Raw genomic sequence first — 22910 nt, 5'->3', positions numbered from 1 at the left:
TTTGGGCTTCGTGGAGGTAATGATAAATGACTGAGACCTTTGGCATTATGTTATACTTCAAAAGAAGACCCATCAAGCCAAGTAAAATCGTAGTTGTGCAGATATTGGTGTTACACAAATGGCACCCATGCTGGTGACATGTAAATGCATCCACCACACTGAGTGGTTGGCGTTAGGAAGGGCATCCAGCTATAGAAATCATGCCAAATCAGACGAGAGTCTGGTGCAGCTTGCCAGCCCTCGTCAGACCATCCAACCCATGCTAGCATGGACAATGGACATTAAATGATGATGATGATGATGATGTGTGTATCTTTGTGTCTGTTCCTCCGCCCATAGCTTGACAACTGTATTGGTGTTTGTGTCCTCATAACTTAGTGGTTTGGCAAAAGAAACTAATAGAATAAGTACTAAGCTTACATAGAATAAGTCCTAGGATCGATTTCTTAGACTAAAACCTTTTAAAGCAGTGCTCCAGCATGGTCACAGTCAAATGACTGAAAATGTGTAAAAGAATATATATAATAAATATATATACTTCAAGGTGGTGCCCCAGCATGGCTACAGGCTAGTGAATGAAACAAGATATATATATATATATATATATATATATATATATATATATGTAAGGGACGACCGTGCGAACTCAAAAAGGAGATATGGTGACGAATGGAAAAACAGAGGACTCCTTTTATTTAAACGTGTCACACGGTCGAACATACAAATATATATCAAAGATGATATACATGATATGTTATGCGACGATAACATAGATGACCAGCAATGAAAGACCACAACCATATTAGATGAATAACAGAGATATTTATTATGGCGTTAAAGATGTATGTCTGTGTGAGAGTGTGAATGCGACATATAAGAACATAATCAAAGACAGGCCGTCATGCAAAGAAAAGTGTGTATGTGAGTGATACATGTATGTGTATGTGAGTTATTACAGCAGATGGAAAGAGAGTCAATATATAACACATGAACAATTATACCAGTTCTTGGGTACACAATAATATGAATCTGTATGTGAAGTGAGTTGGCTGAGTTTGGCAGAGCTGATCACTTGTTGTGATGTCGTGGCATCGATGCTGGGCCGTGTTTCTTGTTATACAGATGTTCGTCGCTGGCTGAGAATTTCTTGTCTGTTTAAGAACTCGTCTGTTTATTTACCGTGGTGAAGCTGAGTCACCTAACAGAATCGAAGAGAGAGATGTGCCGCGGTAGTTTGGTGTGGTGTACATAGTAAGTCGTGTTGACGCTGGTGGAGATTGATGCTCGGTAGTAGTAATCATAGAATCGTGTTGGTCATGACGATGATGCTGGATAGTAGTCGTAGACTCTTGTTGCTGATGTGGCGACGGCGGTGGTCATCGTTGGCTGGACGAAGCTGTTGAAGTGGTCGCTGGAACTGCTGCTGCTGTCGTGTGGTACACGGAACAGTTCTCAAAGAGAAACTGGACCGAGACGAATTTGTGGGTTATGAGTTGATCTATATATAGCGTTAAGAGGGCTCCAAATGCCTTCAGAATTTTACTCTATCACGTGACCTTATTAGGGGCCGTGATTGGTCAGTTTGCGTTCTGGCGGGAAAGGTTCGAAGAAGTTGCCGATTCGAATAATAATCAGTCACGTGATGACAAGGAATGGGTTCTCTACTACGCTCGCATTTATTTATATTTAAATGAGAAGATAGTATGTAATGGCGATAGTAGTTTTGTATCTAGTGACAATAGGTAGTTTCACTACATATATATATATATATATATATATATATATATATATAAGTCTATTAGAAGGATCCAGAGATGCAAACCAATATGGAAAAGGAAGTTGTAGGAGGTCAAGGATCCTTCAAACAGGCAGAGATTTAGAGACGTTCTTAATGAAGCCTTTGATGAGAAAGAAGAAAAGATAGAGACATACAACATAGAAGACAAAGTTCTTATGAGACAATCTACTGAGGGCAGCAGACTAAATCTGTGGTTGGAGATATGAAATCAGGAAAAGACCCTAGTCCATCAGGAACTACAACAGAGATACTCAAAATGTCTGGTAGGGTAGGATACAGGCTAGTCACCCATGTAATTAATCAGGTTATTCAGGAAAGCATAATCTCCAGTGATTGGTGTAGCAGCATTATAGTTAACTGCTACAAGAATAAGGGAGATGTCTCAGCTAGAAGGAATTATCAAATTACTGGACCAGGTGATAAAAATTACTGAGAGAGTTATAGCTCAATGAATTAGGAACAGAATTAGGTTATATGAAATCCAGTTTGGCTTTGTCCTGGGGAAAAGCACTATTGATGCTATTTTCATAGTCAGGCAGCTGCAAGAGAAGTACTTAGCTAAAAATAAACCATTATACTTGGCATTTGTTGATTTAGAGGAAGCCTTTGATAGAGTCCCCCCACTGTGTGATATGGTATGCTCCAAAGAGGCTAGGGATAGATAACTGGCTTGTGAAAGCTGTACAGGCCATGTGTAGAGATGCTGTCAGTAAGGTGAGTTAACCACAAGTACAGTAAAGAATTTGGTGTACAGGTAGGTGTTCATCAAAGCTCAGTCCTCAGTCCCCTACTTTACACCATTGTCCTCCAGAGGAATTCAAGACCAGCAGCTCCTGGGAACTATATGCTGATGATTTTGCCCTCATAACAAATTCCATATCAGAGCTAGATAAGAAATTCCAAGTGTGGAAACAAAACCTAGAATCTAAGGGCCTTAAGGTTAACTTAGTGAAGACTAAAGTCTTAGTAAGCCACTTCAAGTAGGTGGCTCTGCTTGATTTGTAGGAAGGATGTAGGCAGGAACTCCATATGGTGTACCCAGTGTAAGCTATGGTCACACAAGAGGTGCAGTGGAATAGGAAGGTTATCAGAGAAAGTAGTGTTCATATCTGAAAGATGCACAGGATTCATAAAAACTATAGATACTTGGGAAATTGATTCCCTCAAATGCCCTGGTGGCTCATTGGAGACAGTAGATAATTTCTGCTACCTATTTGACCAAATTAGTAGTGGGAGAGGATGTACGGGGAGTGATAGCTAGAATAAGATGGAGAAAATTCAGAGAGCTGTTACCTCTGTTGGCTACAAAAGACTTTTCTCTGAGTTAAAGGAAGACTGTATGCGTCATGTATGTGAACAGTGGTTCTACATGGTAGTGAATGAGGCTAGTATGCTCTCTTGGATGTGCAATGTAAATGTTCAAGTGCGTGTAAACAGCTCCTAAAAAAGTGCTGATACTCAAAGTGGGTGGAACTCATGGAAGTGAGAAACCCAGGAAGAGATGGGACAAAATACTGAAAGACACTGAGCCTTATGGAAGAAATGACAAAGGACCAACACTGAGCCTTATGGAGGAAATGACAAAAGACCAACATATCTAGTACCGTGTTGTTCAGAAGAAGACCCATCTTCCACAGCAGAATTATTAATGTTCCTGAAGAAGATTGGCTTGTGCTGATGCCATGTAAACAGCTCCCATGCCAGCACCACAAAATAGCATCCATGTTGGCACTGCATAAATGCATCCCATGCTGGTGTCACACAAAAAGCACTCAGGACATCCTATTAAGTGATTGGCATTAGGAAGAGTATCCAGCCCTAGAAGCAAAGCCAAATCAGACTGGAACTTAGTGTAGCTTTCATGCTTGTCAGCTCTGGTGAAACTGCTGGCATGGGTTCATGCCAGCATGGAAAATGGTTATTAAATGATGATGATGATACACACACACACAAATATACAGGCACATGAATAGGCCTGGGAAAGTCTTCTACTACAACCCAAGACTATAACTTTGTGAGCAGATTTAGTCAATGGAAACTGAAAGAAGCCTATCGTGTGTGTGTGTGTGCGTGCGTGCGTGCGCACACACATATGTGCATGTATACATACATATATAATTATCATCATTTCAAATACATGTTTATGTATGTATATATATGTGTGTGTGTGTGTATATATATATATATATATATATATATATATATATATATATGTACATATGTATATACATACATATATATATATAGTTATATGTAAAATCTTCTGGGAAGGTAACAGGGATGGAGTAGGTTGTGTGGGTATACTCCTTGCTGAGAAATGAGTGGATAAGTTCATAGAGTTAGTTAGAGTCTGTGATAGAGTACTTAAGCTCAGGCTAGTCTTGCAGAATAGTATAGTGACAACTATATCTGCCTACGCCCCACAAGCAGGCCTACCAAATGAACAGAAGGACCACTTTTATGATATTCTTCTGCAGGCTACCTCCAAGATGAGTGACAATGATCTCATCTTCATGGCAAATTTCTATGCTGTTACCACCTTACAAATATGCTTTGTTTGTATATTACTCCAACATTTCATATCAGGCCAGCACCTCTAAAATATTCTGCAAAGATGACAAAACAGTTTTAGTCAAAACCTTCAAGACATGGATACTATATATCCAAGGCAAATAAAAAAAAAAGCATCACAATAAGGCATTTCTCTCTTGAACAATAGACAGTTTAAATGTTCACATTTCTTTAAACTACAAGCCTAATAATTTCTGGTAACTTCCTTTCAAATAGGTAAGATGGGGCACTAATGTAAATGGATAAGGTATACTGAGTGATAAGCATGTCATAACTGACCTAAAGGATCTGTAAATGCAGGGAATGAAATACGTTCTGCTCATCACAACTGCCCCAGGCCAATAAAAAAAGACAACCCTGGTCTTGCTTCCCTCATGCCTTATCTCGCTCTTCCTGCTTTGGTGGGACCCCTTGACCATTGACATCACAGCCCTTTCCTCCTAGTTCACCTCATCTCTACATATACCAAGTCTGACCACAATCCTTAAGACTCAAAAATGATATACAGAAAGATAGCATGTTGGTAACAAGTCAAATCCTGCAAGCATAAGAAAAGAAACATCATATAAAATAAATATTGTATGAGTATAATGCCAAACTATATTGATCGCTTTAGACTAACACTCTCCTGTTAATATTTTCAAAAGTATTTTCTGGAAAACACTGAAACAATGAATTTTTTAAACAAATGTGTCAACTTTATTGCAGCTTTTTTAAAATATACACATTTTTTTATAATGATAAGGCAAAGAAATTAATTTGTATGCAGCTTATTTCCAGTTTGACTCAGATGCTTGATAACATCAACCCAGTTGGAACCACGAACAATTTCACCTTGATTTCCAACTCTATCAAATAATTTTTTCTTTTGATTTTTGGTTAGTTGTTCTTTTTTTTTCTTTACTTCACACTGTTTTTCTTGTTTAGGACTGTCCTCTTTTATGTTCTCAACCTTGAAGGAAAAAGGAAAAAAACAAAAAGATGAAAAACTACTTACTGAGCCAGACTTCGAAAATTTAAATGTTTAGCAATTCTGTACACTTAACAATCAATGTTTAAAATTTAATAATGGTATTGTTAGGTTATTGACATTTTACATCTTATATACTTATTCTAAATTTCTGCCCCTTGAATAACTTGGATATTGCATCACTACTAGCAGAATAAAAGTTGTTAGTAAAATCTGGGTATATTTAAGCATAAAAAGTTGATAACCATCCACTAGCAATATTGAGATCAGTCTTTCACATGAATCATACTTTTTTAAAAATCTTTTTATTTACTTTTCAAGTCTTCTTTTGACCTTCAAGTATAATCTCTGAAAGATATTTCTCTTATTTTCTATAATGACATGAGCAGGAAATCATACAGTATGTCATTGACTTAGCGTTTTATCATTTCCTCACTGAGGCTCAGCAGCCTGTGATCTGATCTCAGCAATTTTAATTATTCTCCTACTATTAAACTGATTAGAAATAAAATTGTTGAAGTGAAACAGATTAAAGTAGCAGGCTCAAAAAAGATGAAAATAATTTTTTCTTATAAAAAAACAAAAGTTTTAGTTAATTTTTTTTCTTGTTTTCTAACCAATGAAGTGCATTTATAAAACAGCTTTATCAAGAGTGTTTTCTTCAACAAATGCACAGACATCATATGTTAAGGACCACTTGGTTCATTAGTATTCCATCACTAGTATACACACTTCAACCTCTGGTTCACAGGTATGCTGTCTCCTCCCACTGGAGTCTTTTCTACTGGAACTGGTTGGTCTTGTACCTCCACCTCAAAACATCCAAAATCCACTCATCACTTCACTTCTTAATACCCTTGGTGCATCCAACTGCCACTTTCTCTACACTAACCCCAATATCCAACCATTTCTTCCCCAGAACCTCCTGGAACTTCTTCCCCACAGGGGTTAAACTTCAACAGTTTGAACAGAACATTAACATTGTCAAACTCATTGGTCTTGGAGGGCCTGCAAAGGTCATGAGTACTGCTTTCCTCCAGATTCAGCAAGAGAAAAAGAACACTTTATGACAATTTTAAATGCAGGCAAATTCATAAATTATTTTGTATCTCAGTTCACAGAAAAACATTTTCAGAAATGTTTCTATTATATGAATGAAACCATTTTTTGATTATAAAAATGCTAACACCAGTAAAATAATACTGTTAATGATAATTCATTTTATTTTTGGCACAAGGTCAGCAATTAATTTAAATTAGACTGGCTAATTCTATCCACATCTATACCATATGACAAAGGTAAGAAATTCTGCCCATTATGCAATACGGAACTGTTCTTCATTTTATTCTCGAAGAATAAACTGGTGAACACGTTCATCGAAAACTCATACAGATGTAAACACTGGCAGCAACACGTATTTTTTTCCTTCAGGTAAAAAATACTTATTTATATAACGTTGACAACTCAACTTGTAACATATTAGTTCCTCAAATAATTCAAGAGACACATGTTAATTATACCTTTATATGTAAAAAGATATGGTAGACTTATCTCGCTTGATGTATGTTATCTAAACACTCTTAATTTTTGAACCCAAATTAGAACACCAATAACATCTATAAACATATACTAAAACATTACTTTCAGTTCAACTAAACATAAACATTACTTCCATCGATGCTCAATTAACCTTATTCATTTGATTTCATAGCTCTTTCATACATCCATATCATTCATTTATTACTTTGACTTTATTCAGCAAAAACAGTAGTTATTCATCCTGTTCCAAGTTATATTAGTGGCATTATTCTACGTCTACGAATTCCATTTGTCCTCTTAAACTTTCTTAGACACACCTAAGATTCTGAAAACAATCCTAGTTCACTTGTTTACATTCATCGTAAGATGAATCCAAAACATATAAATATTCTCTTCTCTCTGCTCTATGATGTATAAATTACTGTACAATATAACATTCTATTTTATCTCTTGGTAAACCCTTGCACCAACAGATATAGAACGTGATTACTGAAGTAAACTTTGGTAATAATATTAACTTAGTCTTTACAAGTAATTTTTACTCCTTTAACCCCTTCTTCTTGTCCCTTTCATTTCCATCTAACTTAACATAATCTATCTCTGTAGATTAATAGACCACCAATTACCTTTATTAATTGTCAATTATTTAATATCTTACTAATTAATATAAGCATCATTTTCCTATACATATAGCACTGCTTTAATATCAATCACCACATGGCTACCGTGTGTATATACGTACAAATGTGTGTATATATATGCATGTATGTGTCCATGTGTATACATATGTGTGTGTGTGTATATGTGTATGCATGTGTGTACACATTTATGTATATGTATAGAGTTGTGTATGTGTATGTATGGGTGTATATATATATATATATATGATTATATACATTTATGTCAACACTGCTTGTATAAATACAAGTTTAACTCCCCTTTGCGGTACCATTATACATAAAACACAATTCTCCCATTTTTATCGGGTTTAAATCATCTTATAAACTCCTAATTCTAAATTCCTTTTCTCCTTCTTTTCTCCCCTCCTTGTCCAACGTACTGTTTCATAGCGTTGCAACCTCCAACGGTTTTTTCAAATAAGTTACATAGCAATCTTCTCTAGCTACAGTTATCACATTCGATTAAAATGTCTTACGGTTAAGCTAGTTCCTAGGTATTTCCCTGAAGAGAAGATTACATCTTTATCAACATCACCTATTCTTTTGGAAGGAACCATTTGTAATCTTCGAAACATATGTTGGAAATAAAAGTATGCAGTTAACATATGTGTTTTACTCCATTTACATACATACATTATATATATATATATACACACTAGTAAACGCACCCATCCTTTGGATGGGTTAAGTTGCTTTAGTGGTATTTCCTTCACCTTGTTCCAGGTGCCACCTGAGCTTGGCAAGCTGTTTGCTCAGTGGTATTTCCCATGAACTAAATTTGAAAGAATCGGTGTTCAGCATTGTTGACAGGAAGTATTGAGCCTATCCGATGATAGGTTTGGCCCTGAGTTTTGAATGTTGGCTTTTAGGAGTCTTCGTGAATGGGTTTGTGACTGAACCTTGTCATCTGGAAGGCAGAGTTATAAGTGCGAATTTTCTGTATAAATTGCTGCAAATCAGGGTGTTGACTAAGGAGTAAAGAAAGCAAAGGTTGAGGAGTGTTTTGCAGGTGAGGAAAGCAAACATTTCCATTTGAGCAGCATAGGTGACTGGATTCTCCAACCCACTTGAGGGCCTAGCAAAATGGACATATTACAGACATATCCCCTGTAACAATTTCTTGATGAATGGCATAATCCTCAGCAGGATCGTAATCAAGCACCTTTGATGCCCATCGACTACTTAATGGCTTCCAATGGTTATCGTCATCTGCCAACCTCATGGCAGAAGTGGAAGTAGCATTGTGTGCTTGATAGATAGCATTCTTTTCTGGGGCTTCTTTGGCCCTCATGAAGTGGATGCAGCGTTGCATGTCCGATGGCATATAGGGTTTCTACAGCCCTTACGACAGCAGCATACACTCAATAAGTTTCACACTGCTCTGGAGTAGCTGCAGCACTTTTCAACAGTCTACAGCAGGGGGTTTTCAAACTGTGGTCCGCAAGGACAAGACAGGGGGTCCGTGGACAGCAAATACTTTTTATGGGCAATTTGATTTTATATGTTTTTTAATCGAAATCTTTTAATTGACAATAAACCTATTTGTTAAATACTGTTAAATAAATAAATGTAAAAATATATGTTATTTTAAGCAAATATTTATGTATAAATTTCATAAGCATTTATAAGGGGGTCTCTAAGGTAAAGCCTGAAATATAAAGGGGTCTGCAAGTCAAAAAGTTTGAAAACCCCTGGTCTACAGGACCTCTGGTCCTCAGTTTTCTTGGCCTGCCAGCACTGCTGCCTTGCCACTGTAGAAGGCTTTCTACCAATGCATGCTCTCTTTTTAGGTGGTATGCCTGTATTATCTGGAAAAGGAAAATGGGTTTTAGTGTACTAAGTGATTACCGATTCTATTACAGGCTAACAAAAGCCTCTTTATTCTGTCTTCCTACATAGCCTGCGCATAAAGTAACAGCAAATGTCACATAATGTGAAATTGGTATGGAGCTTTCTGAAAGATACCTATAACTTTCACTAGCGGAAGCAAAACTCTTATTTAAAGGTTGATTCTTTGGGACGAATCATATGTGATTGTTTCAAAAAGGCTAGAACAACAATGCTAAAACATATTTGAAATAATGGACAACAGTTGAAATATCATAATGGATAGGTATGTAGTGACGTCATTTGGCGCCAAAATACAGTCACCATTACTGCGTTTTCATCCACGCATGCGCAGGGAATAGTTCCGGAAGGAACACGGGAAGAGTCTCATGCGCATACGTGGAATTCAACATCTAAACGTTCCCGCTCTTTTCATTCTCTTTTCTCGCCGGCCGGCGAAGAGGTAACACAGGTCCAACAGAGCTCTCTCACATGAGCATGGTCGTATCAAGCTGTCTCTCCAACATTCCAACTCTGGGGACAGCTCACAACAACATTCCGGCGTCTCAGCAACCATGCCTATTTTCCTCCATGAATAAATATTGTTATGTTTCTGGTTTAGAGACTGCGTTATCCGTTCTTAAATTTTTCCTTAAAGTTTGATGTGAGGAATTAGTTATTTAACCTAAAGGTTGAATAAAGAAGATATTTCTTACAGGTAAATAAGCATCCTGAAAGTGAAACAACGCTTTGGTAAACAAAAGCATTAACAAATAGAAGAGAGGAAAGGGAACATCACCTTTCAAGTAACTCAGAATAGGTAAAGGTAATCTTGCCAAAGTTTAATTAATGCAGCTTAAATATGGAGATTAAGATTGTTTGGTATTGGATATTCATTGCGTACAGTGTTCCTAGTCAATTTAATCAATTGCAGGTGGACAGTGGAAATAAATAAATAGACAAAATCCTTACACTTTCATATTCTCTGGTCTGATGCCACATAAAAAGTACCCAGTACAGTTTCTAAAGTAACTGGCGTTAGGAAGGGAATCCAGCCATAGAAACCATGCCAAAGCAAACATTGGAGCCTGGTACAACTCTCTGGTTTGCCAGCTTCTGTCAAATCATACAACCCATGCCAGCATGGAAGATGGATTTAAATGAAGATGATGATGATTGTTGTAAAAAGATGGTAGATACATAAAGACAAATGGCTGTTTATAATTAACTTTACAGATGTATTTAATTTCACTTTAATATGGTTAAAACAAAACCAAACTGTTAAGACAAAAGTTAATGCCATAACTGACTGGTCTTTATTACAGAATGAAAAAATTACTAAAAATAAAAACAATAGTACATTTACCTCAGGTTCAGCAGTAACAGGCACAAGAACAGTACTTGGTTGATAAACCATCAACATGCCAATATTCTCCTTAACCCATTCAAAAAGTGTATAAGTCATTGCACACCCTAACATTTCATCTGCCTGAAGAAAAAAATTAGGTAACCACTTACATTTACTGAATTTTAACTATGTTTACTAAACTATTTTCTTACACATAAATCAAGATTTAAAAAAAACCAACTTAAAATAACTAAATATGATTAATTATTTAGAAATTTGTTAATTGTTTACAAACAATTTTACAGGTAAGTTTTTAAATCTGTAACTTGAAATAAAAGAGTCACATTTGAATGAATCCTGACACTAAACACTCAGGAAAGCCTTCCAGTGTTACCAATTCTTTTGTTAGTTTGTTTAATGTTGAAGATAACACTGGCTTGGTAAGCAGTAGCATGTGTCAAAAGAGACGAAAGAAAATGTTTAGTCAAACATGACATCCTAAAAAATGTTGAGATTTGAGCATTTCAACATGAATATGAAACTGACACAAGAAAAATTTGATGATATATATTTGATAAAAACTGTGTACATCAACTTTTAGAAAATCAGTGTATCACAAATTCAAATAATATTGCAGGAATGGTACTAGTGATATTTGGTGGGGAAATCTTTGGCCAAAAGCTATAGCATTTTCAAACCCTTATAACTGAGAGGTAAAGATGATAAGAAGAAAGTTCCAGAGAGATGCAGTTCTTGGGTAAGACATAAGAAGAGGCAGCTGCATCAACAATTTTAAGAGGAGGTTGTAGAATTAGAAGCAACTTCCAGAAAGTGATGGGATAAAGCACCAATTATTGGGATTATTTTACTAAATAGCTTGTCTCCTGTAATATTGTGGTGAGCCTCCTCTAGGATATCTTTTTAACACTATCTTCTGACAATTAATGGCAGAAGGTAGATTAATAAGCAGTGAATCAAAGACGGCACTCATATCAACATCAAAGTAAATAGAGAAACATGAGTCAACATTTGTTTATTGAGGCACAGGAATTATACAAGTTATCTTTCCAAACTCAGAACTATATTTTAGTAACATTGGTATTTTTTTTTTGTTTGTTTTGCAGTCTCATATAAAATAATTTTTTGCTTTAATCTTGGAATTAAATGGTTTTGATTTACTGTCAGATGACTTTTGACCAACCCTGTATATAGAAGCAGGGACACATTATTAAATGCAACATTAATGTAAAAATGTTTAGCCACATCAAATCCCAGCTATAAGTAAAACGTTTTCTAAAATATAATTTGTTTTGCATCTTACAAGCAGAGCAGTTGATAATACAAAAAATTAAACTGTCATTCACTTAATATTTTCTGATTTATCACTAAAAAGTTCATTATAGTCCACATTAAATACTTAACTCAGAAACAGTCATCCTTAAAAATATTTGACTTCATTAGAGAATTAGATAGTAACTTGATAGTGTGTAAATAATGCAATGGATGCAAGAAATGGAAGCTAGATTGCTAGGATGGTTTGCAATAATTAAGTTGTTGTTTATATAACATAAAAAGAGCTGGAGAGTTCCCTAGTGATGGCACCCTGGACAAATGAAAGAAAGCAAAAGAGAATCAAATGAATGTTGTTCTTGTTTGGCTCATTTCTACATTTTAAAGCCAAAACAGTAAATTTTATAATTTCTATCTTTTCTATTGCTAATCATGTGACTCATCAAGACAATAGGTGTTGTAGATTCATCAGATATTCAACCCCTTAAGCTAACAATTTTTATTCTCCCATTTGATTTGTAAATCCATATCAGAAACTATGTGAAATGAAAAGTATAGTTTGCTGTCAACTTATAAATATGAAATACAAAAAATTTGTAGAACTTACTTTCTCGTTAATTTGTTGAAATAGGAAATCTTTGCACTGTTTCTCTCTGAAGTAGAAAGTAATGTGAGAAAAGACATAACCAACTTATATAGTTTATTGAATAATGATAATACATAGAAAAGTTATCTATTCCATATACAAATTAGAAGTAATTAATAAGAATCTTAACACAGGTATACAACAGTATTTGAAAAGAATTTTAGCCAGAGAAAAGCAATTATATCAATTAAATTTCACTACTTTTGCAAATGTTTTCTAGCATATGAAATACATGCTCTTTCACAATTAGATTTATATGAATTATTATTTTCTTAAGGAAGACTTGCATCCATAAATTGTAATGGATAAACATTAGAAAGATTAATCTAAATTCTAGTAGATGAAATGTTTTGTGGAAATACATTTTAGGTGGTGTTATAATAACAAAAAAAAAAAAAATGTAGTGTTTAATTAGAGTGTTTTTAGCTCTGGTTGAAATGCAAAAATTTTCTTGTGTTATTTTACATAAAGCTACAGTTTGAAACAACTTTTGATGTATTTCAAAACAATTTTCTACATAATTTAAACAGATTTCTAGTATTTATTTTCTTGGAAGATCATTCAATAATATCAAGAATTTCATTTACAAAGTATTTTAAATAGAAATGCTTCTATAGCTAAGAAGCAAACATTGAACAAGCTTTAAAATGAGGTGTGTATTTTAATAAAGAACATTAACCCCAATCATTATTCTTTAATCAAATTTAATACTTTTCTTCAAATTTATTCTGCATGAGGAACAGAAAAAATTAGTTAACAAAAAGAATAAGCTATTCAGTGCAGCGAAAAATCAGATTAATGTTTTTTAACCTCTAATGATCTGCATAATCATATTCTTATATTGGTTTCAGCCAGAGGCTGGGGCCATACTGGAGCACCACCTTTAAAACTTAAATATTGGTTTCAAATTTTGGCACAAGGTGGTAATTTTAGGGGAGGGGGTATGTTGATTACATTGATGCCAGTGATCAACTGGTACTTATTTTATCGACCTTGAAAGAATGAAAGACAAGTTATTAACCTTGGCAGAATTTGAACTCAGAATGTAAAGATGGAAGAAATGCTGCTAATGACAGTGTGCTGATGACTCTGCCAGCTCATGTAGATTTTATAATCATACATAATAATGATGTACATTAAATTAAGTTTTATACTTAATGGCAAAAATTGGTAATTGTTGACATTTTTTTTTTGTTATGTCTAAATGACAACAGTTTCATGTAGATAATTTTAGCATTAAAATATATACATACACTACATGAAGAAGTCTACATTCATATATAGCTGATCTTTAGCTGCACAGAACATCAAACTGATACATAACTGTAAGTTTTGTATTCTAAATATAGGGTACACAGAACTAATTACTTACACAGTAATTTGCAAATGCTAAGTAACTTGAAAAGATTGATTTACATACTGTCTGCTAAACTGAACATCAATATAATATTTTAAATATTCTGCAGAACATACCCATATAAAGACCTAATATTTAAAATCTATGAAGAAATCTTTGTTATTTAGCAAATGACTCTTATTCTATGATAAACAAATGGTTTTTTACTTCTTTTATTTAAGCTCAAGGTCAATTTGTTAAAGAGGAATATAGTTGATTCAATTGACTGCAGATGGAATAAAAGTAAAGCCAACTCTAGCAGGATTTGAACTCAGAAAGCAGAAGAATGTAATTAGGTATAATTCTCGACTGCTTCTGCCATTTTGTTATTTAAACATCTTTAGTAAATATGAGGATATATAACAAACTATTTTTCAAAGAACCATTAGTTACACAAATGGTAGGCAATTTTCAGAAAAGCACTTTATCTTAGAATATGAAAAAATATACAAAAATGAAAATTTCATCTGTATATTGATACTCAAATGTAGTGATCTAAGATTACATGTGTATGAAATTATATGTTTTCTTTGGTCACAAGAGTATGCAAAAAATTCTTAGTTACTTACAAATGATTATTATAAAAAGCATCCAAATTAATACAGGGAACTTCATCAGGGTATTTTTCTCCCCAACTGATTTCAATCAATAAGGACTGAGATGATCCATCTTCACCACACTAAAGCAAGAAAAAAAGAAAAAGAGATAAAGAGATACTGTTTGAAATAAATTGGCTAAGAGCTTAAGTTGCTTAACTTAATTTTGATTACAGAATTATATCTTTACAAAGAGAAACTACCATGTCAAAGGAGATTTTTACTTGCTTCAATTCAACTCTAGACAAAAATTTATAAAATTATCTAAACTATAGTTACTTATTATAATATTTAAATATATGTGCTGTGCGTGAGAAGACCCGGCAAGCCAAGTAAGATCGTTGCCAGTGCCCCTGGACTGGTTCTTGTGCGGGTGGCACATGAGATGCACCATTTTGAGCGTGGCCGTTGCCAGTACCGCCTGACTGGCTCCCGTAGGATTTTCAAGCGAGATCGTTGCCAGTGCCCCTGGACTGGCTTGTGCGGGTGGCACATAAAAGACACCATTTCGAGCGTGGCCGTTTTCGTGCGGGTGACACGTAAAAGCACCCACTACACTCTCTGAGTGGTTGGCGTTAGGAAGGGCATCCAGCTGTAGAAACTCTGCCAAATTAGACTGGAGCCTGGTGTTGCCATCAGGTTTCACCAGTCCTCAGTCAAATCGTCCAACCCATGCTAGCATGGAAAGCGGACGTTAAACGATGATGATGATGATGATGATGATGATGATGATGTTTTTTTTAAGCATAAAGAAAGCACTATCTGATCAAATATGACAAATGCTTAACACTCAGTCTATTAAAGGTGTGGATATCTTTTTTGAGAAGTGAACTACATGAGACACACCTCATCATCAAGTAGGCAACACTACTAAAAAATATCAAGGCCATTTAGAAAGTCCAGCAGGCTGCAGGTTGTCCATGACTGGTTTATTACTTAGAAATTTTTGTTGTCATTGTCATCACTATATGTCACTCCTTCCATGCTGGCATGGGTAGCTTGAATTACAATTCACTTTGTAAGAGATTTTTTTTCTTCCCATTTTCAGTAGTTTATTTTTACTCCTACTTTTTTAAATTTCTTCTTGCTCATTCTTATGAGCACTTTTTGCTTTTGATATTCTATTCCTTTATCCCAGTACTTTGACTGATACTTCTATTGGTTTAAAGTAATTGTGATATGCAGCTGAAATAGTTTGTTGAAATATTTATGCATACTGAATGATATTGGATAATTATGGACACTAGTTTAGTTATGCTGACAAAGGTGAGAGAGAGGCTAGTTAATTACATTGTTCCCTGGATATTTATTTTATCAAACCTGAAGGGATGAAAGACAAAGTAAACCTTGGTGAAATTTGAACCCAAAATGTAAAGTATGAAGATATGCTATTAAACATTTTGTCAGGATTGCTAATGATTGTGCCTGCTCATAGAAAAAAAAAATTGTAAGTGAAGAGTGCTGACAACTGAATCAACTCCAATAAAAGTTAATCACTTGCCTAAGTGACATTAGCAGAGTAGTTGCTTAAACAGTAAGATTGGAGATTGGGATTATATTTAGCTTGCAAACAATTGTTGAGTGGCAGGATGATAAGAAAGGAAAGACAAAAGAGTATCCGTGGAAACTGAGAAAAATATTGAATTCTAAGATGAATGTGAGAAATGTAATTTTGGCAATAAACTTGTGCACAGTTGTTCAGTATGGCACTGGAATTCTTAAGTGGACAGCAGATGAACTGAAGGAGTTGGACAGGAAGACAAGAAAATTTCTAACAATGCATAGAATCCATCATACACGTGAAGACACTGAACACTTACACATGAAGAAGTCAAATGGAAGAAGGGAACTGATAACTGTGGAAGACTGCATGCATATCAAACTTGGGAACTTGGTGAGATATCTTTACCAAATTGAGGAAACTTTGTGAAGGACAGATAGAGATGAGGGCAGATTAAAATCAAGAAAAGAGAAAAGAACAAAACAAGAAGTACAAGAAGGACATGAAAAAGCACTAGTCAAGAAGGGACTATGCATTCAATTCCATGTAGCCATAACTGAGTTGCTGGAAAACATAGGTGGGGCTGCTTGAAGAAGAGAACACTGAAAAAAAGAGACTCAGATCACAATACTGGCAGTGCAAGACCAAGCTTTGGCCACAAGTTGGAGGGTCAACTTTAGGAATTAGCAAGTGTCTCCACTGTACTGAATTGGTAATAGAGTTGATGAAACCACTGCCCATATCATGAATGAATACCCTCGACTTGTCCAAAACCAATAAAGGTTGTGGCGACACCATCATCATCACTTAGTGCCCATTGAGTTGGCTGGTTTGACAGGAGCTGCACCAGGCTACAATGTCTGTTTTGGCATGGATTCTACAGGTGGTTGCCCTTCCTAATGGCAACCACTTTACAGAGTGCATTGGATGCTTTTAACATGGCACCAGCACCAATGCTTTTTACATGGGAGCAGCACCAACAGGGTCACCAAGTAATTTGCCACTACTCCCTCCTTAGCTGGGAGGAGGGAGTAGTTGCAAGGGGTAGTGGCTTTGTGCCAGTTGATGAGAGATTAGAGGTATAGAGGGACAGGGGTAGGTGTCCTCTTGTAGAGTAGATACATAAATACCCCAGCATGGGTTAAAAAGTAAGATAAAGAGAACGGGTAAGACAGAAAGTAAGATAAAGAGGGCAATAGTTAGTGAGATGGTGGCAAAGATGTGTTGGGACATGCCCTCCAGAGAAATTGGAGGTGGTTAGAATATGAGAAATGATAAAATGGTTTAAACCAAATCACTTCAATTGTTTCTGTGCATTAGTTTCAGCTGGTAATTGCTGGGTGCTTCACATATTACACCCATTCTTGTATTAATGATTCAACAATAACTGTGCACATACATGTCTTCAAATGAGTGGGTTTAAGAGCACTGCTGGATCACCTACAGTTTCTCATTGTTCTATACTCATATTCTATTTTTAGAATTCTGTTGGCAATGAATAACATGGAAATACTAAGAGATACAAATGATAAAAGATACCAAATAAATAAATTAATTAATGGAAGTGAAAATGTAAAGTCTAAAATAAATAGACCAAAATATGTGAGAAAAACAGCACCATGATGCAATTCACTCTGCCAGACATTTGTGTACTGCTGGCATTCATGCCAGAAGCTCCAATACTAACATTTCAGAGTGTTTGGATGTCAATTCGAGGACCGAGAATGATAAAAATCAAACAACCAGTCAACATCATCTTGGCACACAGCCTCAGACTCAACATAGAGGCCTACATCAAGTGCCCTGGGTCTAGAGGGTGACTGTTGGAAGACCCTGTGTCTGGCAACAGAACTCTGCACCATGCCACACAAGCAGGAGAACCCAGTCATGGTTGTAAGACAATTTCTGCGACCACATCACCCCTAACATCTGGTCACACTGCAACCCCATTGATTATTATATGTGGGACACAGTTGAGTAAGAAATCAACAAAACTCCTTGTAACCCCAAATATGAACTGAAGGCAAGGATTATGGCATCATTCACCAGCTTAAACAAGGAAATTGTCCAGAAGAGTTTCAGGAGATTTCGAAGTTGCCTAGAGGCCATAGTTGAAGCCAATGGCAATTTTATTGAATAAATTTACTCTTTAATATTTCAAGATATTTTTATGTAATTTTGGTAAATATATCTGTTAAAATGAGATGTCAGTGTTATTTTCACTTTTGCATAATTTAGATGACAGTTTATTCACCACACCCTGTATATATATATCTTTATTCAGGAAAAAAACTTTTTCTTCATAAAAAAATTTTTTTTTCTTTTTTAGGGATATGTTATCCAAGCGGGCATCAGTTTTGTGCTATTATCGAGTGATGATTCTGGATATTATTCATGTGTTTATTTACTAATGTTCTTGGTTGGTTTATTTTATCATTTTAGTACTTTTCACTTATGAAAGTCCAGTTGTCTCTATGGAGATTTTATTTTTTCTGATATAGGAGAAATAATTAATAGTTTAAAGTAAACAGAGGATATACATAGAATAATCGTTTTTTAATCATAGTGAAGTCAATAAGTTCTTATTTTTTTGACTACATTACGTTTCAGCCAATTGTTATTGTCCATATTTGCACCTTTAAAGTGCATTATGATGTTATAAAACAATGGCCTCTTCTGGGCTGCTATTTTTTTTCTTCGCTTCTCTCAGAAGGAGAATATATTCCAACCGATTGGTAAGCTTTTAGTTCTTTTGCTTAACTGCGTGTTGGATGTTGTTCTAAAAAGTTCAAAATTGACTTTTTGACCCTACTGGTCAAGGGAAGAATCTGCTGCCAAGAAACTAGGCCATGTTACTATTCCACACTTATTGGTTTATTTTATTCAATCATTGTTTCGCCAGTGTGGTCAAGGTCTTCATTTTTTGCTGCTACCAATCACATATTTTGTTGACACTCTATATATTCTATTACTACTATTTGTACTGTCCCCCAGCTTTCACCCTTAAGTTTTCCTCCTATAAGTGTTATTGATTATAATATTAATATATCTTTTATAGATATTATTAATCTGGTTATATATATCTTACTGTTGCTGTACTATATTTAATTATATTTTGGAATACTTCTTTTGTTGTACTACTGTTGGTATCATATTTTATCATGTTGGTAATGTATTATGTTACTATAATATTTGGATATCATGTTGGTAATGTTTTATGTTACTATAATATTGGATAATTCAATTTCCTATTATGTTAACATATATCTATATTTCCTAATTTATATCCTAAATATCACATATTCTACTTGTGTTTCTTATATGTCTTATCCCTAAGTTTCTTTTACTATTATTTTATTATCTTTATACCTATTGTATGTATGTTTAACATTATATACACAACATAATCCTCTTTCCTGCTTGCTATTAATTGGTTTACATTTTGATGTAATAATCTGGTAAATTTTTTTGATGCATAGCTTGCATCTTTTTCTCCCTCTACTGTAAGATTTTGCTTGGCTAATTATTTCCCATGTATTTTTAACTTTAATCAACCAAAACCTAGGAAATGAATATAAAGATGTTAGAGGCTAATGCATTTCTAATTAATATTGGATGGTTACTTAGGAAGTTAATATAACTTAAATTAGAATTAGGTTTTCTGAAAGGTTCATACAATCCGGTTGTTAAATTGAAGTTAACGTCTAAGAAGTTAATTGAATTATTATCCCTCTCAATAGAGATAGAAAGACCATGCCTTTTGAAAAATTTATAAAATCTTTTCTTAGGTAGTTCTAATTTTCTATTGGATGCATTTTTTATAATGAAAAGTGCATCATCTTCATACAATCCTCCCCCAATTTCAGGAAATTCATCATGCAGGTCGAACAGAAAATAGACTCCAACAAGGTCAGTCACTTGGGTGGAGTCTGCGGTGCCTATTGTGATATCAAAGCAACTGAGTGTCCTTTCTAGAGTCCAGAATTTGTTGTCAAAATTGGTTATGGATTTATGGGTCGTTAGGATAACGTTGATTCCATTCATGCTAAGATTAATCTATTTCTATTAAAATAAGGACACTATTTAATATAATGAAGTTAATAGAGTAATAATAATTGTCGATGTCTATTTATAAGAATTTATGTTTGTCCTTGTTTGGAATTTTAGTGAACCAGCTAATAGCTTCCTGAGTGTTAAACCGTAGTTCAAGTGATATTTTCTTAAGTATGGATATATATTTATCTAAAATTATTTTGCTTAATCTACCTAAGTCTGACTTGCTGGGGCATATTTACCTAACTTCATGGTTGGTTTGGAAGTTATCATTATGGTCTTTTAGTGTTATCTGAGGTCTGACAGGTATGAATGGTTCAGTTTTATCATTGATGCAATATTCAGACATGATCTTTTTAGCATCTAAATTAATTGTTCTAAGTACATCTGTTTCCCTTGTATGGAAGGGTTATTCCATTGGGGTGCTTACCATCTCTACTGTCTACAGTTGTGATGGGAAACCAGATGTTCAAACCCACTTCTAATTATGTCATTCAGAGTGTCAGCTGAACCCCCACCAAGATGGGTTGATGCTGTGTACGGCATCCAGAATTCAGCTTCACTGTAGCACACATTTATCACCTCCAACATGAACAGGTTGATCTCAAACCCAAGAAGCTTTAGGGCTGGGATGATCTGCTGAAGGTTCCCAACTACAGACTCAGCCAAGTTATCCAGGGTTGCATCATTAGGTACCAGACACTGAAGGGTGAGTGGACTAATCAGGCAACAACAGCCAATGCAAAAAAGAGCACACCAAGTAGGTCGCCCTACTGGATACCTTTAAAAGAAGTGATCCTGTTGTCAGCAGCCATTAATGTGTTATATGCAAATGGGCGTAATGAGGGAGCACATCTTAGACATGTCTCCAAAATGTGGTTCTGCATATTACGGTTCAAATCAATTTTTTATATTCAGCTTCAGCAGGAGAGCAGGAGGTGTATGCTGTATGTTGCGTCTGGCCACATGGGTAGCAACCTCACATCCACACTTGGCCCCCACCACCAGCTGGACAGGGCTTAGTGCCTCCCTTGGGTTATCCCTAACTGATCTACATGTTACCTTGACTACAAATTGTCAAAGCACATTAGCCACCACTATCGAATAGATGTTTCTGTTTTACTTCTTTAGCATGATGAATTTGGCTGAGAAGAGATCTTGGGTATGGCAGGAGAGGTCCACATAAAGAAGACTGTCTGTTAAAGCAAATGTGCTCCTGCCTTGGCAGAGTGTATCAAGATTAAATTTCTGAGGTGGCTGGGTTGCAGGTCATCTATTCCACCACTGCTGCTCACAGGGAAAGATCTCAAAGCAGCACATCATCACAGGATACAGCTGTAACTCGGTAGTAACCGAGTCACCAATTTTTATAACGAGCTGAAAACTCGTTAATATAAATATTAAAGATGGAAAGGAGAAAATAGACTTACAAGATTAACTCAATGTTTATTGAACAAGAGAGGTGCGAAATTTAAGATGTGACTTGTTACAATATACATGTCTGAAGAAGACATAAACAAGCATGACAAAATCCAAAAGAACTGGTAATATATACTTTAAAGGTGTTCTATGAAGAGATCATAAAATTGCGGTATAATTCAACATGAAAGAGGAATGACATTAATGTTGTGTAAGTTAATGAAGATTTCTGAGGGAATGCCAAAAGTCATATTCACTTAATGAGTTCATTGCACCAGAATGCTTTAGGAAGTTGATGTTGGGGTTGGTTGCAATAAGAGCTGGTAGCAGCAATATCATCGAAGTCTGTGGTGATGAATCACAAATAAGGGAGTTATAGCTTCATGAGGTAAATACAAGCTAGGCTGGTGAGCTGAGTAAAACTGCTCTATTTAAAGAAATTGATAGGCTCCAAGGAGAGATGAAAATTTTTCCGCCAAGAAAACACGTGATCCATTTTAGTGCATCTGATTAGTTAACCATGTAATTTGGCACAATTATTTAGGAGACAATTTGTGCCTAAAAACTAACCAATCAGAACAATGGTTATGATCTGGTCTTTATAGCTAAGTGTTTTCTGCTACATCCAAACAACAACTATAAATCAAAGGGAGAGAGAATAATTTGCTTTCTGTTATTTTGCCAATCTGTTCAGCTACACAGTCTTGTAGTTCAAAATACACGATTATTTATTCAGATAAAATATTTGGTGTGATTTGCTTCATCTCACAAAGTCAAATCTGGGAAAAACACTACTTTTCAGCGTTACCTCCATTAATTTTGCAGTTATGCAGATAAAAGTTTTTTTTTTGTTGCTCCACTATTAACAACATTCACAAGTTTTGCTATTTAAATCATTAACTTAATTCTCAAGGGTGAATGGAAACCCTTTCATTTGTCATTATACTTGATCTTTCAGTTTCTATATTTTAAATAAATCTGATCACATCCGGAATGCTCCAAATGTGACAAGGAGTAACTTTTATGGTAGACTGCTTTCCTTGGAGATGGGATGGATACATGACAGCGTATTTTAAAAGATCCAAGAAGATCTATGTAGAAAGGAAGGGCTTGAAGAATTTAGTGACTATAGGGGCTAGCTCTTGGGTGCAGTCCTTCAGGGTAATGAAAATAATATTATCAAGCCTGATGGTTTGAAGTGACTAGAGGTGCTTTTGAACTTGGAATGTGTGTTTCGTGGTGAGTTTGAAAGGATGGAACAAGATAGACTTGAAGG

The 22910-nt window shown here is 35.2% G+C and overlaps 1 protein-coding gene across 2 annotated transcripts in view; it reads right to left on the bottom strand.

Moving 5' to 3' along the window:
- Positions 1-5045: 5045 nt before the first annotated feature.
- Positions 5046-22910, bottom strand: part of LOC106874705 (RWD domain-containing protein 4) — a 57054-nt gene continuing 39189 nt past the window's right edge. For both annotated transcript variants that reach the window (XM_014922524.3, XM_014922533.3), the window contains exons 5-8: positions 14635-14744; positions 12631-12676; positions 10752-10874; positions 5046-5321 (exon numbers count right to left, since the gene is read on the bottom strand). In XM_014922524.3, the coding sequence (XP_014778010.1) occupies positions 5124-5321; positions 10752-10874; positions 12631-12676; positions 14635-14744 (477 nt within the window). In that variant the 3' untranslated portion in view covers positions 5046-5123. The remainder of the gene's footprint in view (positions 5322-10751; positions 10875-12630; positions 12677-14634; positions 14745-22910) is intronic.

This window comes from Octopus bimaculoides, chromosome Z, assembly GCF_046866305.1.
Source record: "Octopus bimaculoides isolate indiv1 chromosome Z, ASM4686630v1, whole genome shotgun sequence".
Classification (NCBI taxonomy): Eukaryota; Metazoa; Mollusca; class Cephalopoda; order Octopoda; family Octopodidae; genus Octopus; species Octopus bimaculoides.
The sequence above is the reverse complement of the archived record's forward strand: the minus strand, read 5'-3'. Positions and strand labels throughout refer to the sequence as shown.